We start from the raw sequence: 18,086 nt of genomic DNA on the forward strand, positions 1-18,086 counted from the left end.
GGCTTATTCAAAATGAGTCTATATTTTCAGTCTAAGTTAACATGGCTCCTAACGCTATTATTTAAATCATACAAACAACAGAGCTAGGGAAGATTTCAGTTTTCTAGAATGTATTTTGGGAGAGTTTCATTAGGTACAGGTTGAAATACCTTTATCATATTAATGACATGCTTATTCTTAAGGACAAACTTGGAGCCTTTCCACGAAAAGCAGTCTCCTGCAAGCAGAAAGTTGCCATTGCTTATGCAGCAGGAGATCTCTTTAAATCAAACATGTTTAAAAACGTCTTTGTTCCGAAGTTGCATGTACTGGGCATTCCATCACAAATTTATGTCCTTGCACTTTGTAGAATAATGATGCTCATATACTCAAATAAGCTTTCTGAGAGCAACATAGACTCTTCCACTTGGATAACCTTCCTACATTAAAGTTAAGTGCCTTAGTCCTCATGTGCGCAGGCCATTCTAACCCAAAATGCACAAAATTTTCCATCTATAATGCATGCGTATAAAGGTATGTATGATGAGAAAATGTGAGACCAAGCACCATTAAAAACAACAAAACAAAACTAACAACACACAAATGAGAACCGCAATAGAGTCCACCATCGTAACACCGTGCTTATAGTAATGCCTGTCGAATTGCACGATCTGACCTTTGCTGATGTGGAAGATAGCAATCGTTTCCCTCCTTCATGAAACAAAGACTTTTTGTAATCTCTTTCAAAGTTTAAAACCAAAATTGGTCTTATCACAGCCTGGCTGACAGTGCCAGTTGTGGAGAAGTTCGCTTCCAGGGGAAATGGAATGTAAAAATGCAGATGCTACGACCTTAACAATAATCCAGTTTGCATATTACAATATATTTTCCTATCATAACAAGGCAAAGTCCCTTGTGTTCCGGTCAGAAAAAGTCATCTTCCAGTAAAAGCATACTGTGATCAATAACATTTTCTTAATATATTATATTATCTCTCACTGAAACGCTTTTTCACTTGGCATTTCAGACTGCCTAGTAGGGGAAATTCATGACAAAACTCAAGATGGCAAATGAGATACTGCAAATTAATTCCATCCAAGAGTGATCTTTCCTTTCGTGAACAATTTGACAAGCTTGCGGCGTCTGACTTCAGCAGAAGCTTTCTCAGCTTTCAAATATACATGAAATAGAAAAATCTGCTCCAGTGGCATACCCGTATTCACTTTAGCCTCTATAATTTTGTGTTGAAATACATTATAGTTTAAACAAATAACGTTGAGACCAGAATTGGTGAGGTATGCTTTAAATATCGGTTTAGAAAAAGTAAGCCTCCAGGACCAATTTTGAAATATATATTTGAAAGTCATAGTCCAGAGCATAGCCGAGTTCAGGAATCCTGCACTTCTGAAGCTGTTTTGCCACCGACTTGCCTGCAAGCTGACGCTGAAAACGGTGGCGTGACGACAACACCAGCTGAAGGGTCTCAATTTGGTACCCACAAAGTTCAGAGAGAGCTTTGTCACAATGGGCATTATAGTAAAGTACTTCTCTGTCCACGTGCCTGAAATTACTTTTGTGGAGATGAGCAGCAGCTTTATCCCCGCCTCGGTGTTCATGTCATTCTCTGGGCTGAAACAGTGACCCGGTGGCACAGTGAGGAGCGGAGCCCATCCTTCCTGCCTTCAGCTCGGTAGCCCATCATCGTTTTAGCAGTAGCAGCTGTAGATCCAACTGCATTACTGAAATAAATTGGTATTCAGCATTGTCCAGAAGGGCATGATCCTGCAAAAAGACCTGGATGCGCGCAGGATGTTGTCAGTAGGCTTACTCACACACATCTGATCTCTTCAGGATTAGGTGTAGAATCACTGCCTGTATTAATATTTCAGCTTAAAGAATAACGGACATGCGGTTGTTGAATATTCATGCCGTAGCAATGCTCTCTGTATGAATTCTTTAGCAGACACATGCAAAGCCTGTACCCATACCCTCAACAGTTTATTTGCCAAAGCCCCAATTAAAGAGGTACTTAAGTATGTACCCTGTTTTGAGCACATGGGGCAGTCTCGTTGATTAACTGTATTCCTACAGTGAAGAATGTGCTCAGTTTCTTTACTTAATCAGGACTCGTGTTCAAAACAATATAAAAGAAATGAGAGAAAAAAAGATGAAAATTTAATGTACATCTGCAATTCCCAATACCTCATTAGGTCAGAAACACGTAAAGTAAAAGGCCAAACAGCACCTCTACCTAAGAAGTCATTCATAGGAGACAGACAATCTGCTTAATTGTGGAAGAAAGGCATGCAATGGAGAGATACAGAGTAGTATCAGCTGATGGAATAAACCCAAGAACGAGAAGCTATGTTCGTGAGAGAGATGGAGCAAAAATGAGACCGGTCCCATTGACAGGTAGGAGCATATATGACATTACAGCAAACCGGATGGGAAGGTCAGAATAATCAAGGGCTTTGAAGGAGAGGACAAAGTTGTTATTTTTACGTTTTGTTTTTTTTTTTAAACAAAATGAATTAGGCAGCAAGTCTCCATGTAAATGAGCACTTACAAAATAGCCTTTCTAGGTGAATAATTTCTTCTACGATTAATAAAATCTGCAATCTGGGTAACAATGTTCAGAAGACTTTTTGCCATTTGCAATTATCGCTCATCCCAGCACCGAAAACTCATTATTATTAGAGTTGACAAAAAATATTTAACTGCTTCCGTGAAAGGACTTAATTTTTTAAAGAATCAGATGTTCCTAAGCTTTATTTCTACTTCCAAGCCTTGAATGTGAAAAATAAGGGCATCCTAGCAACCTTTGTGTGCATCTCCTTCGATTTCCAACAAGTAATTTGGATAAAAGCATCTAATTTGTACAGTAACACAAAACATTAGAAAGTATACTTCCCCGGTTTAAAAGCAACCTAGTAAGAGTATGGAGTTAACATATCGCTGTACAACTGTAAGCATGTATTTTACACTATAAACATACATATTTTGCCTTTTTTATAGCCGTTTTCTCCCAAGGAACTAAAAGCATTTAACGGTTACCATAGGTCTCACAGCACTCTGGTGAATAAGAGTATATAATCTCCAGTTTAATGGCATGGGAGCTGAGGCACAGGTACTACAAAGAAGGCTGGGGCAGTGTTAAGAACAGCCTCCATGTGCAACTCCAAGCTCTGGGACTAAATCCCAGCTTACCTGACACGCATTATCCATAGAGAGAAAGCAACACAGGTAGTTTTGCACCAGCGCCTATGGAGGTGCTAGTGTTAACATCGTTTATGTCTCACTCCATCCTACTCCCTGATCTACCAGTAATATTATATCCACATTAGAAAGAATTCACCAATGCAGACGCTGTTGAAAGGACTCAAACACAAAGGATTTGATGGCCTTAAGTACAGGTGCTTAATGAACATTGATCTAAGCTCTTTAAAAACATCGAACTGCAACCTTGAATGATGTAATGGATGGTTAGAGGTCTGGAGCGTGTGACGAGCTGGACTCCTCTCCGGGGTAGGCAGCAAAATGAGAAGGGGCAACAGGCATGAGTTGCAACATGGGAAACTCCAACTAGATGTAAGGAAAAACAGTTTTCACAGGGAGTGCTTAAGCACTGCAGTGGTCCACCCAGAGAGGCTATGGAGTCTCCATCCACGAAGATATTTAAACCTCGCCTGCGCACGGCCACAACCTGCTCTAACTCTGAAGTCGCCCCTGCTTCAAGCTTGAGGCTGGACTAGGTGACGTCCCGAGGTCTTTCCCAAGCTAAATCAGTCTAGGAATACCAAACCAAATACAAGCAAGGTTATCCCTTGGTTTCTCTGATGCATCTCGAAGCTTACCACAAATTCAAAGAAACAATATGACCCCAGACTTCTGTGACTAACTTTTTCTATTTCATTTTACTTGCTCTTTCTCCTCAGAAGAATGAAATGGAACAAACCTAAATCTTTGCTTTAACCCATGTAAAAGTAGCAAAATGAAAAGCAAAACCCAATCATTCTATTCAGGCACCTCAATGTGTGTGGTCACTTGAGGTCTCGCTTGGAGTTTACATACCCTCCTGACCCTTTCTCCTCGTAAGAAACGCTCTGAAAAGCAATCAGTCTGCTGGGCCGAGAGATCCACTGTTATTAAAATAACTGCATCACAGTAACAGCTCTCAACTTACTTCTCTCATTTCTGAGTCTTCCCCCCTGCACTTTTGCACGAGGTGCTGCATACAGCAAAAACTGATTCAGGCTACACCAGAAGAAATGGAGGTTAAGTCCCTGCCTAGTTAGGATACAAAAACTGCAATGGCACGTGATTGCTGATACATAGGGCCAGGGACAACATGCATAAGTGCCTTCTACATCCCTCACCAAAATAAGCAAGCTAAAAGGACTTTTAAGGGGAATAACTGAGCGAGGAACATCCAAAGATGGGCAAGGCAGAGAGGCATATAAAGCACACACGCAGCCCATTTCCAGAAGCAAAGTCCATCCTAGAATTCAAGCCCTTTCTGAACAACTTCTCACTCTTACCAGAAGCATTAATGAGGTAGCTCAGGTTTCTCATCTCAAAACACACACAAATCTCTACATGGCAAGCATTCGGTACACTCCGCTCCAACAAACATGCTTTCTCACAACCACGTAACAGGTGTGGCGCGTTGTTCCAGAAACACTCACAGGCCATAATCCAGCGGAATAACTTCACGATAATTTGATATTCAGCCTAAGACTACCCTCGGCATTACGCACTGGTCTGGACTGTGTGATGCTGCAATGTATCACAAGCTGATTTTGCTAGACGTTTCCCACCACAGCAAGTGAATTAAACTGTCACTCAGCACTGTACGAGTTGCTCTAGTACAGCTGCTTCTTCACGAGCTGTACAACAACATTTCTCTGAATTAATAACAAAACGCTATGCTGCAAGTTCAAATCTTCATCCTCTTCTCTGTGTGTTTTCTCTTCCTCTCTCCACTTCTCTGTTACCTATTTTCCCCTCCACTATTTTTCCCCTGACTCACTTTGTTTAACTCTCTCTGCTCCACCTGCCTGCTCAATGCTTTCTTCTCCTGCCCTCAGTAGACACCACAACAAGGAGCTTGCTCATGAGCTCCAGCCATCCTGGCCAAACCACTAATTATGGTCTGAGCATTGAAATGCTGACGACCTTGATCCTTTCTCTACATCCACTCACAAACGAACTAGTCAGCAAAATGTGCAGGAGCACAGGAGGATGTCTCCTCTCCCCAAGGACCACCCCATCAGCTTGGGAAGCTAAGGCTAAGAGAGTTTTCCCGAGTGCCCATTCTGTGGAATGTCTCCCAACATATATATCCTACTCAACCATAGGTAAAACAGACGTGTTATTCACTGTGAGAGCTACTTAAAAAAAAAAAAAAAAAAAAAACTTAGTGAACATTTAATTTCACTACAACTACAATACAATTACAGTTGTCGGTATCTGCAATTTACATTATATACACATGCAGGGACAAGCATAAAAAAAGAAATATAAAATAAAAGCCTTATTCAAAATTTAGGCTCCATTTCCAGCAACAATTTCATACCCGTATTATTATATATATGCTATTTATGATTTTTATACTGGCAGAACAGAGAAAAAGATTACATACACTTTCCTATCTACACTTGTGCACACACACAATTTCCTGTTTTATCATGAACATTCTAATGATAGGAATTGAAAAACATTTTTAAATTACCAAAGCTACACTGAAAGCTGTAAGCAACTGCTGAGCAACTGCTCAGGGGAATACCCCCATGGAGACTGTTTCCAAAGCACAGTATTTTTACTTACACTTGCGAATATGGCACAAACACACTTATGGGAGAGGCTGCCAGGACGATTATGATAAAAATTTGCTGGGGATCCTGAGGTGTCCAGTAAGGAATCTTGGGAGGGAACAGAAAGCTCAGGAAGTCCATCTGAGCATGGGAATAGACTGCACAACAGTGCAGAGAAAGAGTAAATAGACCCCCCCCCCCAAAAAAAAAAAAAAAAAAAAAAAGAAGAAGAAGAAGTAGGACTTGCTGATCTTGGTAGACTGCAAGTCGAACATGAGCCAGTATTGCACCCTTGCAAAGAAGGCCAACCGTATCCACCCTGGGCTGATCAGCAAGAGTATAGCCAGCCAGCAGCCTGTTCAGGGAAGCAATCCTTCCCCTCCCTTCAGCACTTATGAGCTCTCCAGGACAAGATATGGACATACCAGTGTGAGTCCAGTGGAGGCCACTGGGGGCCAGAGCACAGGACATATGAGAAGAGGCTGAGGGAGGTGGGTCTGCTCAGCCTGGAGAAAAGAGAAGGCTCAGGGGAGACCTTACTGTGGTTTCCAGTTACCTAAGGGCAGTAAGCCTATTCTTCGACGTGCACAGTGACACAGGCCGCACCAATGGAAATTCAGATTAGAGAAGAGAAAAAGGCTTCTCACGAGGGTGGTCAGACACGGAACAGGGACCCAGAGAAACTGAGGAGTCTCCATCCTTGGAGATGTTCAAAATCTGACTGGACACGGCCCTGAGCAACCTAATTTAGTTGGCCCTGCTTTGAGCAGGAGGTTGGACTAGCCGATCTCCAGAGGTCCTTCCTAACCTGAATTAACCTATGATTCTGAATAACTGGTTGGGATAAGCAAGAAAACTGGTCAAAGGAAGAAAAGAATGGAACAAGAAAGCTGTAAAATGGCGTCAAAGGCTGGGATTAGCTACATGATGGAAAAAACAAAGTGGACTAGGCTAACAAGCTAGGGATGGGGTAAAAGAAGTAAAATAACAACTGGTTGAAAGAAAAGAAGGCAGCAGAGATGAAGGTTGTGAAGAAAAGGCAAAAATAAAACGAAACAAAATAAAAACAGACCAAAAAAATCAAATCTGTGTCCACTAAATTACACTTTCCCCCCACACCTGGAAGGTGAAAATCCACGATTCCTTCACTGATGACATCAAGTATTTACATCAAGTTTCCACTCTGATACTACATAAAAGAAATGAGGGGGGTTCATTTTCCTCCCTTTCTTAGAAAACAAGTAACCTTAAATCTGTTTTTTTCTGAATTTGCATGCTTGATCTTACAAACTTAACAGATATTATTATTACATATTTATTATAGAGACTATTCTCATGTTTAATACAAATATATACATACATTTGTAAGTTAAAAACTCAAAATAATGACTACACCTGAACAACCAGCTTACAGCTTTTTACAGTTTTACAAAATATAGGCCCCACGAGCCTGCAGTGAGGCTGCAGAGATACAAACTTGGCTCCGACTTGGAGCTGAAACCATCAAACACAGAGATTACTGCTGATCAGCTTTATAGCACTATTGTTGACCTTACTACCTTATTCTTCTACTGTAACTGTGAAGCGCAGTTGCATATGCTCTGATATGGATTTACCGCAGTCACTGAAAGGGAAATCATAACCCAAATTCTGTTTGCATAATTGGATAAGATGTCATGAAAGGAAAATGAAAACACAAACAGAACAGGTATTTGCACACTTACTTACCTTATGATGTCCAGAATCTGTATTAAAACCAGCCTCAGGTGTAACAGTCAGTAAACAGGACAGCAAACCCTTGCATTTAGCAGGAGGTTTCTGGGAAGCCAGATTACCTACAGGGAGTTGAAGAGAATTATTTCAGCAGGTGAAGATGAAGTCACCTATACTTAATAAAAATAGCCTTCCAATGAGCCACAGCACAAGGGAAAAATAGCTCCACAATGGGAGATGTTGTACGCCACCATGATCGGCATGAAGAATTTAATCCATGGAAGGTGACAAAAATTTGCTATGAAGCATGCAGAGACAGACGCTGGTAGATTCTTAGGGTTTAGCAAAGAACATCTAATACCCAAGATAACATGGTGTTAACCCTCTAACCAAGGATGCGGAGGAGACCAGAAAGAGCATGATATTTTGCTTAATTAGCTGCTATCAAAGAGAGGACTAGTTCAAGTGTTTGCACAAAAAGAGGGAATCCAAGATTATTCAAAAGTTTAATAGTGTTATAGAAGCCTTTGGTAGCACAGCATTTTCCCATGAAGTAAAAATAATCCCTGGAGATAAACTTAAGGAAATATATCTCATTTTAATGCCCAGAGTAAAATTACTATTCATTAAAGCAAAGCAGTTTTATACCTATGTTCTCCATCTCTGATTTAATACATATAAAAGTAATCTTTATGACAGGAAGTGGCATGTAATCCTGCAAGAATGAACTGCTGTCATTAGCTGAGAATCAATATCATTTTTTTTTGAAGTGGCTGTAACAGTACCTATTGATCTCACATTTTCCACATTGGAGTTTCAGGCTCTACAAAGAAGATTCTTACAACAACAAGAGAGCTTCAGATGAGTAAATGAGTTGATATACGTTAATTTGAAATTTATAGCGCACTTCCCTCGAACAATGCAATCAGAGCTTCTCTGCCATTGCCTCAACTTAGGCTTTTTTCATTTTATATACGTTATGTGTAATCATAATATTTTGAGCTCACAGAGTAATACTTCACTAGTCCTACCTACAAGGTATAGAAACGTTCAAAAACGAAACATCTTCATAGAAGATATCTCTGTGCCCCCCAAGCATAGCGTTGCAGATTATTTGTAGGGTATTTGCTACATTTAAGTAGCCAGACCAAATGCAGAAACTCCTTCCGCTGTGAAAGCACAAAAACTGACTCTGCGCGGAAGAGCTCACAGTCCCGATGGGCACGGTTCCATGGGACCGTGGTTAGGATAGCAACAGAAAGGAACAGAAATAGCAGCCCCCAGAAGGACTAAATAATGCATCCAAGGTCACTCAGTAGGTCCACTGAGCCATGCTATATTCCTTTAAGAGATTTTAATAAAACTGATAAATTCTTACTATTATTTTGTAAATGAAGCATATAGCAACTTTGGCTTGATGAGCTGATCAAACGGTTCATGCTGCAATGAATGACCTGTAAGAAGAGCTGACTGCAAGGCAAGAGGTACCATTACGCATAGAGAAAAAAAAGATACCAGTAAAAATGCAGTTTGAAGGGATGGGATTAGGGACAGGAGACATCCCAAAAGGAATATCATTAAGAAAACAGACAAACATTTAAAATTGCTAGTCCTCATTTCATGCAGAAAATCAGATCCACCTCCAAGCACCAGCCAGCTGCAGGTTAGTTTCTTGAAAATTTAAGGAAAGATAATACAAGTAACGAGCAAACGAAATTCCTGGGGAATGGTGCATGTATGTAAATAAACTTCTCCTCTATGCCCCATCACTCCTGTCTTCTCTGTCATTTAGAGCTGCGTTCTCCGCCTTAGCTTGCTTTGCTTACAGGGTGAGGCTCATTTTGGAGTTAAACATTTTCAAATAGATGGGCTATTTATCCATCTAATGCTTCTCGAATGCCTTATTGAGACATTTCAACTGAGCATTTCTGACTTTTGCGACATGCCTAAAGAATTTAGCGTGGAGTGTATGAAAAGGCTCAAACAAAAATAGAATGCTTTTTTTGTTCTTTTCAGAAAGCGCTCTGTTATCATGGAGAAGTTTATGGAAAAAAAAAAAAAAACCTCAAGGGAGCCATTTCTCCTTTGCATACTGAATCATCACATCATAGTTACCCCATCATCTCCAAGGGCAACACTAGGCCAAAGTTGTACTGGAAGACCTCCCTAGGGACACATCCATTTTTCAAAATCATCTCAGGACTCTTGTTCTAGGGCAAGCAGAGACCTTGCAGACTAGAAAAAGAGTCGTTGACAGCAATAACAATAATAAAAAAAAACAGTGACACTTTTACATGAAGGAAATCTTTTTCTTCCCTACCTCAAACAAGAAAAACATGAAGCATATTTACAAAGTATTATTTCAGGCTCTAGATGGCAGCGCCATAGGGAAAGGCAAAATAGACATCACAGCTGGATACAGGACATTTGAAAAAAGGGGGATAAGAAGGGGAAAAGGAGTGAGAAAAGCAATAATCCTTCACCATGAAAATGGCACACAAAGAAAAGCTTAAGTTCAAGGTCAGTTTGCTTCCTCCTTCCACCGTATGGCGTCCCAACGAAGAGTCAAAATTATTATGTGGGGCAACACAAAGACAGGATTAATGGCCTTTACTGTTTAACTTGCTGCTAATTACTTTATTTTCAAGGGAGGAGGGGTTCTTTTGCTTAAAAAAGCCCCCAAAATAAACAACCCCCTCCCTAAGATTTAACTACAGTTTGTGTTATGGGGGAAGGAGAAATGCAACACCTGCCAGACAGTTCTGAACCACCAGAATAAAATACTTATCCTGAAAAAAGCCAAAAGAACAGCAAGGAGCTTTAAGCCAACGCATATAACACCCAAAGCAAAAGTCGCTGTCTCTCAGGGATTACTATCTTTAAAGGTACGTTCCTCTTGCTAGAGATGGATAGGGCACCAACTAGACTGGCAACTCAGATCTGTTCAGGAGATGATCTTTGGGCACTGCACCTCAGTGTCGTCCCAGTGACTGTTGTGCCAAGGGATATCACAGCCTGCAGGGAAATATCCTGTACGGAAACATCAGCAAGTTTGCGGACGATACTAAACTGGGGGGAGTGGCTGACACACCAGAGGGCTGTGCTGCCGTTCAGAGGGACCTGGACGGGCTGGAGAGCTGGGCGGAGAGGAACCTCATGAAGTTCAACGAAGGCAAGTGCAAGGTCCTGCACCTGGGGAGGAATAACCCCATGCAGCAGGACAGGCTGGGGGCTGAAATACTTCTGCCTCTGGAAGTGTCCCATGGCAATCCCAAAATGTAGTGTTTCATGCCAGTGCTCCCAGTGACTGTGTTCCTTTCCTTTAAAAATGTCAAATCAGAAGAAATTCGCTTATCGCTTCCTACTGACAAGCTTTAGGCAGCTCCTCCACGAGGATATGGAAGCACTGTGTTGCCTAAAAAAACCCTCAGCTCCTCACATTGGTCCTGCTTTATGAAGCTGGAGATAACTTAGGCCAACAGCAGCAGCCAGCTCTCTCCTCTAAGAGCCTCGCTACAGATGGGTCATATATCCTATATAGCATCTAAGCTTCTAACTTAAATGACCGAAAGCAAACTGTTAAAAACCAAACATCTGCTTCAGATAGTGCATCATGTCAGTGAGTTTCATGAAGGAAGTGGTTTGTTCCTTGAGGTGAAACTGCAAGGAGGCCATGTGCAGACAAAACACAGTTGGTGTTGGCTCCCCCACCTCATAAAGATGGGCATCTTCACGAACAGATGGAATAATCAGCAGGTGCCTTTGGCTAAAAAGACCTGGGTAGTGAGAATGGGGTCAAGATCTTTTGCAGAAAGGGAATACATCAGTTAGGTTCCCTTGAACGTCAGCATTTCTGTCTGGGTTGGCAAAAATAGAGCGATCCTGTACCAGCAAACTGAGCTATGGTGGCAGCTCAAACAGATAGCTCACCATGCTTCAGTGCCAAGAGGTAAATTAGAAGAGAGGTCTCTAAGAGGCAGGGAAGGACAAGGGAAGGAATCATTTCACATGACGTCAAGTCAAAAACACCACTCTCCACTTATGCAGCAAGACTGTCTTTCAGAGCTTGTCTGTTATAGACGAAGCATCCAGTAGCAATAAGTAGACCAGCTCCTCTACCAAGAGCTACACAGGATGTGAAGAGATACAGATTTAAACAGATCATCCTCCTGAAGCACGTTGAGGAGCAGCAACTCGGTGCTGAAATGCTAAGAAGCCTAGAAAACCAGCGCTTCCCCAGTTGTGCTGGGGCAGGCAGGATCAGCCGTCAGCAGATCTTGCCTTGCTTTGCACAGCATTCAAAAAGCTAGAAAAATAAGAAAGAAAGCATGATAGTATTAAGAACTGACTTGTCTACTGTGATATGGACCAACCCTGCCAGCAGCAAGTTAAAGAGACTCTAAAGGGTAGGGAAAGCTAGAGCAGAAGGCACTCATCTCTTGAGCAAAGCCAAAGGATTTGAGCAATGATTGGAAAATCAAGGAGTCAAGAATATGTGTCTTGCAGCACTAATGGTGATTCTTGGGGAAGGAAGAAAAGGCGGAAAGAAAATACATGAAAGCTGTTATGTTGGACACTGGATAGGGAATGGCTGCTGTTTGTTCTTCTGTGTTGTGCAAACTCCTGGAAAACGAGAAGCAGCCCATCTTTCGTGGCCTGTTTCACAGCTTTATGGTTCTGCCCTCCTGCAGCGGAGTCCGAGCGAGTCTGCAGGAGAGTCAGCAACAATGCAATGCACCACACAGCACCTGCCCAGCATGTCTCGCTTGTGTTTTTAAAAGTATTCAGAAAGGAAAAACGATAAAGCCAAGGACATGGAGACAGTTGTTTTAGATTAATTAATTGGAAAAAAGTTTAATGCAAAAATATTCTGCAAAAGCCTCCCCATGCAGACAAGCTATAAATCAACTGTGAAACAGAGAGTGCTTTAAAATGCCCTTTATAAGCTGCTATGCACTGCAAACGTAAACCCCCCCCCCCCCACACACACACACATCATATAGCATAGTTTGGGGCAGGGGGCAAAGAAAGAGGAAGAAAGAATGGGCCAAGACACAGCTGGAGCACACTCTCTTTGCAAATAAACAAGGCAAAGGAAAGCAAATCAGGAAAAAGACTCATATAAGGTATATCACTTACTAGACAGGCTAAGCAGTTGCTTCAAAAGCTGTAAAAGAAGGGTTCTTATAGGCAATATATGTGGCAAATCAAAACCAGTCACCCTTCAAAGCACTGAGCTTAGCAAGGGTGCAATCAGGAAATGCTACAGACATGGGAGTTAAGGACAGGCCAACATACTGAAAGCTCTCAGTACTGCTCAGATTGGGAACCATCTGCTGTGCAGTCCCACAGCCTTACTGGATGTAGACTGGTGCTACTCCAGCCCTCCTAAGGAAAATCTCCATACTGTCTGGCACAGCATAGTGTCATACTGCTGCCACGAACAGAGAAGGTGATCCGGGAACTATGGATCCCATGAGAAGCTATGCAGGCAGTGAAGTTACATGCAGCTACAGCCAACTGTTGCAGGTTGGGACAGAAAAAAGAAAAAATTGAAATTAAAAAATTAATAAAATAAAGGGCCCAAATTGTTTTCACATCCCTACTTGACCTCACTGTCCTATGGGAAAGAGTGACTGCTCCGTACAGTAACAGCCAGATAATGCTATTTCATATGTTGACCCCAACCTCTATTATTTAACGTAGCATTTACAGATCTCTGTATTCCCCAACTCATAACCAGCCTGCTACAGGCTAAAATGCTACTAGGTCTGCGGACCCTAGCATGTTTGGTTGCCAAAAGGATTCTGAAATGCCTAGAAAAAGCCCGACAATGCTGCCATTCTTGTCAAGGTTTCGAAGAATTTAGGCAAGAGCCACCAAGACTGAGAAGTCACCTGAGAAAGATGACCAGCAAGGAGCAGGTCTGTGTTTGCTTAAAGTGCAAGTTATTTATATAAATATTTTAACAGCAACAAATGAGAATATCACTACATTCAGTGCCCAAAACCTCTGAGTTTGAAATATAATTGCCAAATTCCTAAGACTACTTGGTATGTTTTGCTCTATTTATAAGGTTTTTTGCAATCATGCTCATCTCTCTGAAAGCAGGCTGGGAACTGTTAACATCTCTTCATCAAAGATTTAGATAGACGGACAGCAACCCTGCGGTAAGTCTGTGCAATACTTTCTCCAAGGTCCCCAAATCAGAACGCTGCTGGCCTGTGCTTCAGCAGAGTTAAGCTGAGAGGAAAAGGGAAGGGGAATATAATTTTAGCTCAGCATCCCTCTTTTCCATTACACAGAGGAATTAAACTCCTCCTATGGCAATACGTAGCTTTTGAGAAAATATTTGCAGTTTAGAATCGACTGTTCAGTGTGTATTCCTACATGGATAATCACTTCTTTAAAAGGAAGTATACATCAATAGTATTCATGGCGAGTTTATAAGAGCTTGGCAAACATTTCTGACAAAACAAAAACTCAAACAGAAGGATTACTCATAAAACGCTACATCAACAACTCTTTTGACAGGCATCTGGATTATGCTGCTCTTTAAAAGGGAAAAACAAAGATGTCACTTCTAAGTTTAAATGGAAACTGAGAGATTTTTTTTAAGCTATTAAAAATATCAGATCATAAATAAAGCTATTTTTGCAAACCCAAATGCAATGAGCAACAATGGCAAAGTTTGCCAAGATCCTCTACCCTTTTTTTTTCAAAAAATATTTTTCAAAATGCCACAAGATGTACAGAGATTACAGGTAAGTAATGGGAACATGCATTTATAGACATAAAAGATCTGCTGTAGAATTACTAGAACAGTACTAGTAGTCCATCAAATCTCATCTTTTTCTTCAAATGTCCTTCAGCTGATGCTTTAAGTGAAGTCAAAACACATACACTTGCTCAACTGAAGAAAGCTGCAGTTTAGACAGACACTTTAGAAGCCCATCCTCAAAGAATACATCCAATTATCCTTCTCCTGAACCACGATAAACATAGAATTACATTACCCAGACAACGTTAATTTATGTGATATTCTGGAGCAAGAAGCATAACCAGATGATTGTGATGATGCAAATAGGAATTTCTTACTCATTCTAAGTTTATTTAATTCTTATTCCCCAGGAAAAGCTGAAAGCAAGCTGAGATGTGCGGAGTTCAAAAGGGATATGCAGACTACTCACATGTATAAGACTGCGTAAGACAAGACTGCTTATTCAAAAGAAAGCAGAGTCTGAATGAATCCACAATGTTCAGTTCAAAATTGTTCACCTGAACTGTGAGGTTTCTTTGAAGGCAAGCACATGCAGTCTAGTAGAAGTCGTTCATGCCCTTAAAGTAGAGTCAGCTTTTCATGGTTAACTGAAGTCCCCTGCCTTTGCTAGAGGATTTCATGAAGACAATAGACAAGTACTTGCATTGAAAGGTCTTTTGTTTCTCTACTCGAGGAAAGACTAGCAAAGGTACTTTTTTCTGAGATGATTTTAAGGCTGTAGATTTAAAACACTGGAACGTTTTCGGACAAACAAATATGTCCCAATTCCATTGCTTCACTCATGTAATTGGAGAAAGCAGCGTTTGAAGTACTGAAGCATCTGAGGCTGAGGAAACCTCAATTTCTTTGGAAAACATCATGAACAGACTTTCTGTGCTGTAACATCTTTTCTACACTTTTGTCAAAAATCTAATAAAAAACACTAGAAAGAGAAAAAAAATCCACTGGTTTTCCACTTGTAGATGATTTTTTAAACAGAAAGCACTACTCTCTGAATGACTGTCAGGTACTATCAAGGAGTCAGGCAACATAATCAGCTCCAGGTGATGTGAAGACAGCCACACTGTGCCTTTTGTAACATGGCAAGAATGCTATGAAACAGCTGGGAGACCTGCAGGATAGGAACAGGGTGCTGCGAAGGAGCCAGCACCCTGGCAAAATACCTGCTCCCCACAAGGAGGGCTGCAGAAAACCTTGCTCTTACCTGAAACCTCGCACCAAGCAAAGGCAGACTGAGCAGACACCATAAACCACACTTGGTTCACAATGCACCAGTGACAGCAGGGACGAAGGAAAAAACCTAAAAGCTCATTCTGTTGAGTTTAATGCTGCAAAATGGAAAGGAAGTACACAATTTAATCAGTTTGGGAAGAACAACCTGTGAAGGGGTGAAAGCAACCATTTCTCTTACAATTCGAGCAAACACCACCATACCCCAGGAGAAGGTAACATCCTTATGTGATATCTAACTGTAAAACAGTATGAAAGGGAAAAATACAGCCAGGGTGATAGCACTGCTATAGCACGTTACAGCTTGCACTAGACTGCATCCTGAGAAGGTGTTCAAAGCTACGAGTGTCTACCTGGAGGAGCTATCCTGTAGGGGTAAGTGGGCTGACAGAGGTCACCCCCCAAACACAGTCTCTATGTTCCTTCTGACAGACACACTTTGGGCTGACAAGTTGATAACAGAGGGAAAAACTGGTTTTTTTTCACCCCACAAGAACCAGCGCACTACTTATTGTCTAGATAACCCAAACAGCCCTTCCTGCCCTTACAGTCTGATTCTCTTGTATATCAAAATCCATAGGACCCAATTTCTTGACTCTCTGAGGGGGAAAAAAAACCATGTCATGATTACCAAATTTCTAGTGATGCCTTGGAGGTGCTGGTGAAAGGTTTTAGTGATTAATTATTCCTGCTGTCAGAAACTATTTGTTTTTTCTGTTATGAATTTTCTTGGCTTTCATTTCCAGGCAATGAATCTTGTTATACTTTTGCCCAACAGACTGAAGAACCTTCCTTTATTAAAGTTTTATTTCCTGTGTAAAAAGCCTAATCGAGTTTTTCCTTCTCTCAGATTAGGGTAGCAAATGATAGGAAAAAGCTCCTGTAGCTCAAAGACATGTCCTTCCACCCTTTAGTCGTTCTCATCACTCCCATCTAATCCATCTCTCCCTATCTAGTCAACCTCCTTCTTGGAGACAGACCGGAGCAGAATATTCTGGGAGAGGCTGCAGTACGGCCAGACCCAGATTTAGCACAGCCCCGCTGAAGCTCTCCTGTGGGTGTACGCAGAGACCGCCGACACAGGCCAGGCAAAAGCTCTGTCCTACCAGCACATGTTCCCCGCACGTCAGCTTAGGAGTGCAGGCATTGCCCCTTCTTCTCACTACTGACTTCGGAGGGAGCTGAGGATGGCTAGTTTGGACCAGATCACCAGCTCATAAATGGCTAAAGTCGGGCAAGCTCAGTTCTGTCCTTCACATATGCTGCATCAATTTGTTTTGCTCTAGTTTTTAATCAGAATGGTGTTACCAATTCAAATGCCTCGCAGAGCCCACAAATATCAAACCTCTTATCTTTACTATCTAAACTTGCAGTTGCATTAAAAACACTTCATAGATGCCAGGTTAGCTTGACAGGATCTATTTTCTATAAGCTCATGTTGATTGGCATTAATTATATTTCTCTTACTCAATCCTTTATCAGCTGTCCCATTTATTATACCACAAATCAATATTAGAATGACAAGACTCAAAAACCTCACACCTTTGAGGCATAGATCTTGGCTAGTTTTCCAAAGCAATGACCAAATTTCCAAAGCTGACTGCCTCTAGCATACTGGCACATTAATGGAGCTCTTAATCTCCTCTCTCCACCTCCCATTTAAAATACTAAAAAAAGATCTGTAGCTTAATTTGTCATCCCCAAAGAAACAGCCGAATAAACAGATCCGTTACAAAAGATCCCCCTCAGTGAAAGGGGAAAAAAAGCAAGCGGAGACAGAAGAGGAAGTGTGGGAGGTGAGCAGGTTAGAGTCAATCAAACTTTTGATTCCATGAGAATAATTAGAAACAGAAGTAATTTCTTCACAGCAGGAATTTCTTCTCCTGATGTAAATTGTTGATTTTAGCATGTATGACTATTGCGGGATTGGTTCAATTGAGCTGAGGAGATCGTGCTGTTAAAATTGAGCTGCTAGATTTAATTTAAGAATTAGGTTATATAAAAACATAGGTTACAGGTCCTTTTCATATGGTGCAGAGAAACTTTCCGCAGTGGGTGGTCTGAGAGCTAGCCGTCCCCAGAAAGTCAGTGCCACTTGGCAATAGCCTAGATGTCACGCATGTGAAACGAGTGCAGGGAGAGCATTTTCCTAGAGAATTCATATTCTCCTGAATATGAGGATTTTCAGTTGCAGGCTTGGTGGTGTCGCACCGATGCTGCCTCCGGCTCTCTGCCATTAGCAAGCTTTCTCATTAAGCTTGGTGGATAGTCTTCACACAACTCCTCCGAACAAGGCTTTAAAGCAGACCATTCCATGTCGTTGTACGTTACCACCCTCATGCTGCTCCGACCTTATCTGGAGAGATGCTAATACTCGTGAGGAACGACAGGGCTTCCCCTGACACGCTTGTTCATAGCTCTGACTAAAACATGCCTGAGTTCAGCAGCCACACTGATGGCAGAGAGCTCTCGGGTCTAACAAACCAGCACTGGCGTCGTCATGAAGGTATTCATTTTTTTAAAAAAGGCTGACAGCACCCATGGAGAAGACTACTGTTATTTGTCTTATA

General features: G+C 41.5%; 1 protein-coding gene across 3 annotated transcripts in view; it reads right to left on the minus strand.

The window, feature by feature from the left end:
- The window catches only part of KLHL29 (kelch like family member 29), a 382,418-nt gene that overhangs the window by 309,209 nt on the left and 55,123 nt on the right, over nt 1-18,086 (minus strand). For 2 of the 3 annotated variants that reach the window (XM_068937065.1, XM_068937066.1), the window contains one exon: nt 7,521-7,627. In XM_068937065.1, the coding sequence (XP_068793166.1) occupies nt 7,521-7,627 (107 nt within the window). Of the gene's footprint in view, nt 1-7,520; nt 7,628-15,490; nt 15,589-18,086 lie in introns of those variants that run through there. The other variant, XM_068937064.1, reaches the window with a different exon arrangement.

This window comes from Struthio camelus, chromosome 3 (genome assembly GCF_040807025.1).
Source record: "Struthio camelus isolate bStrCam1 chromosome 3, bStrCam1.hap1, whole genome shotgun sequence".
NCBI classification, from domain to species: Eukaryota; Metazoa; Chordata; class Aves; order Struthioniformes; family Struthionidae; genus Struthio; species Struthio camelus.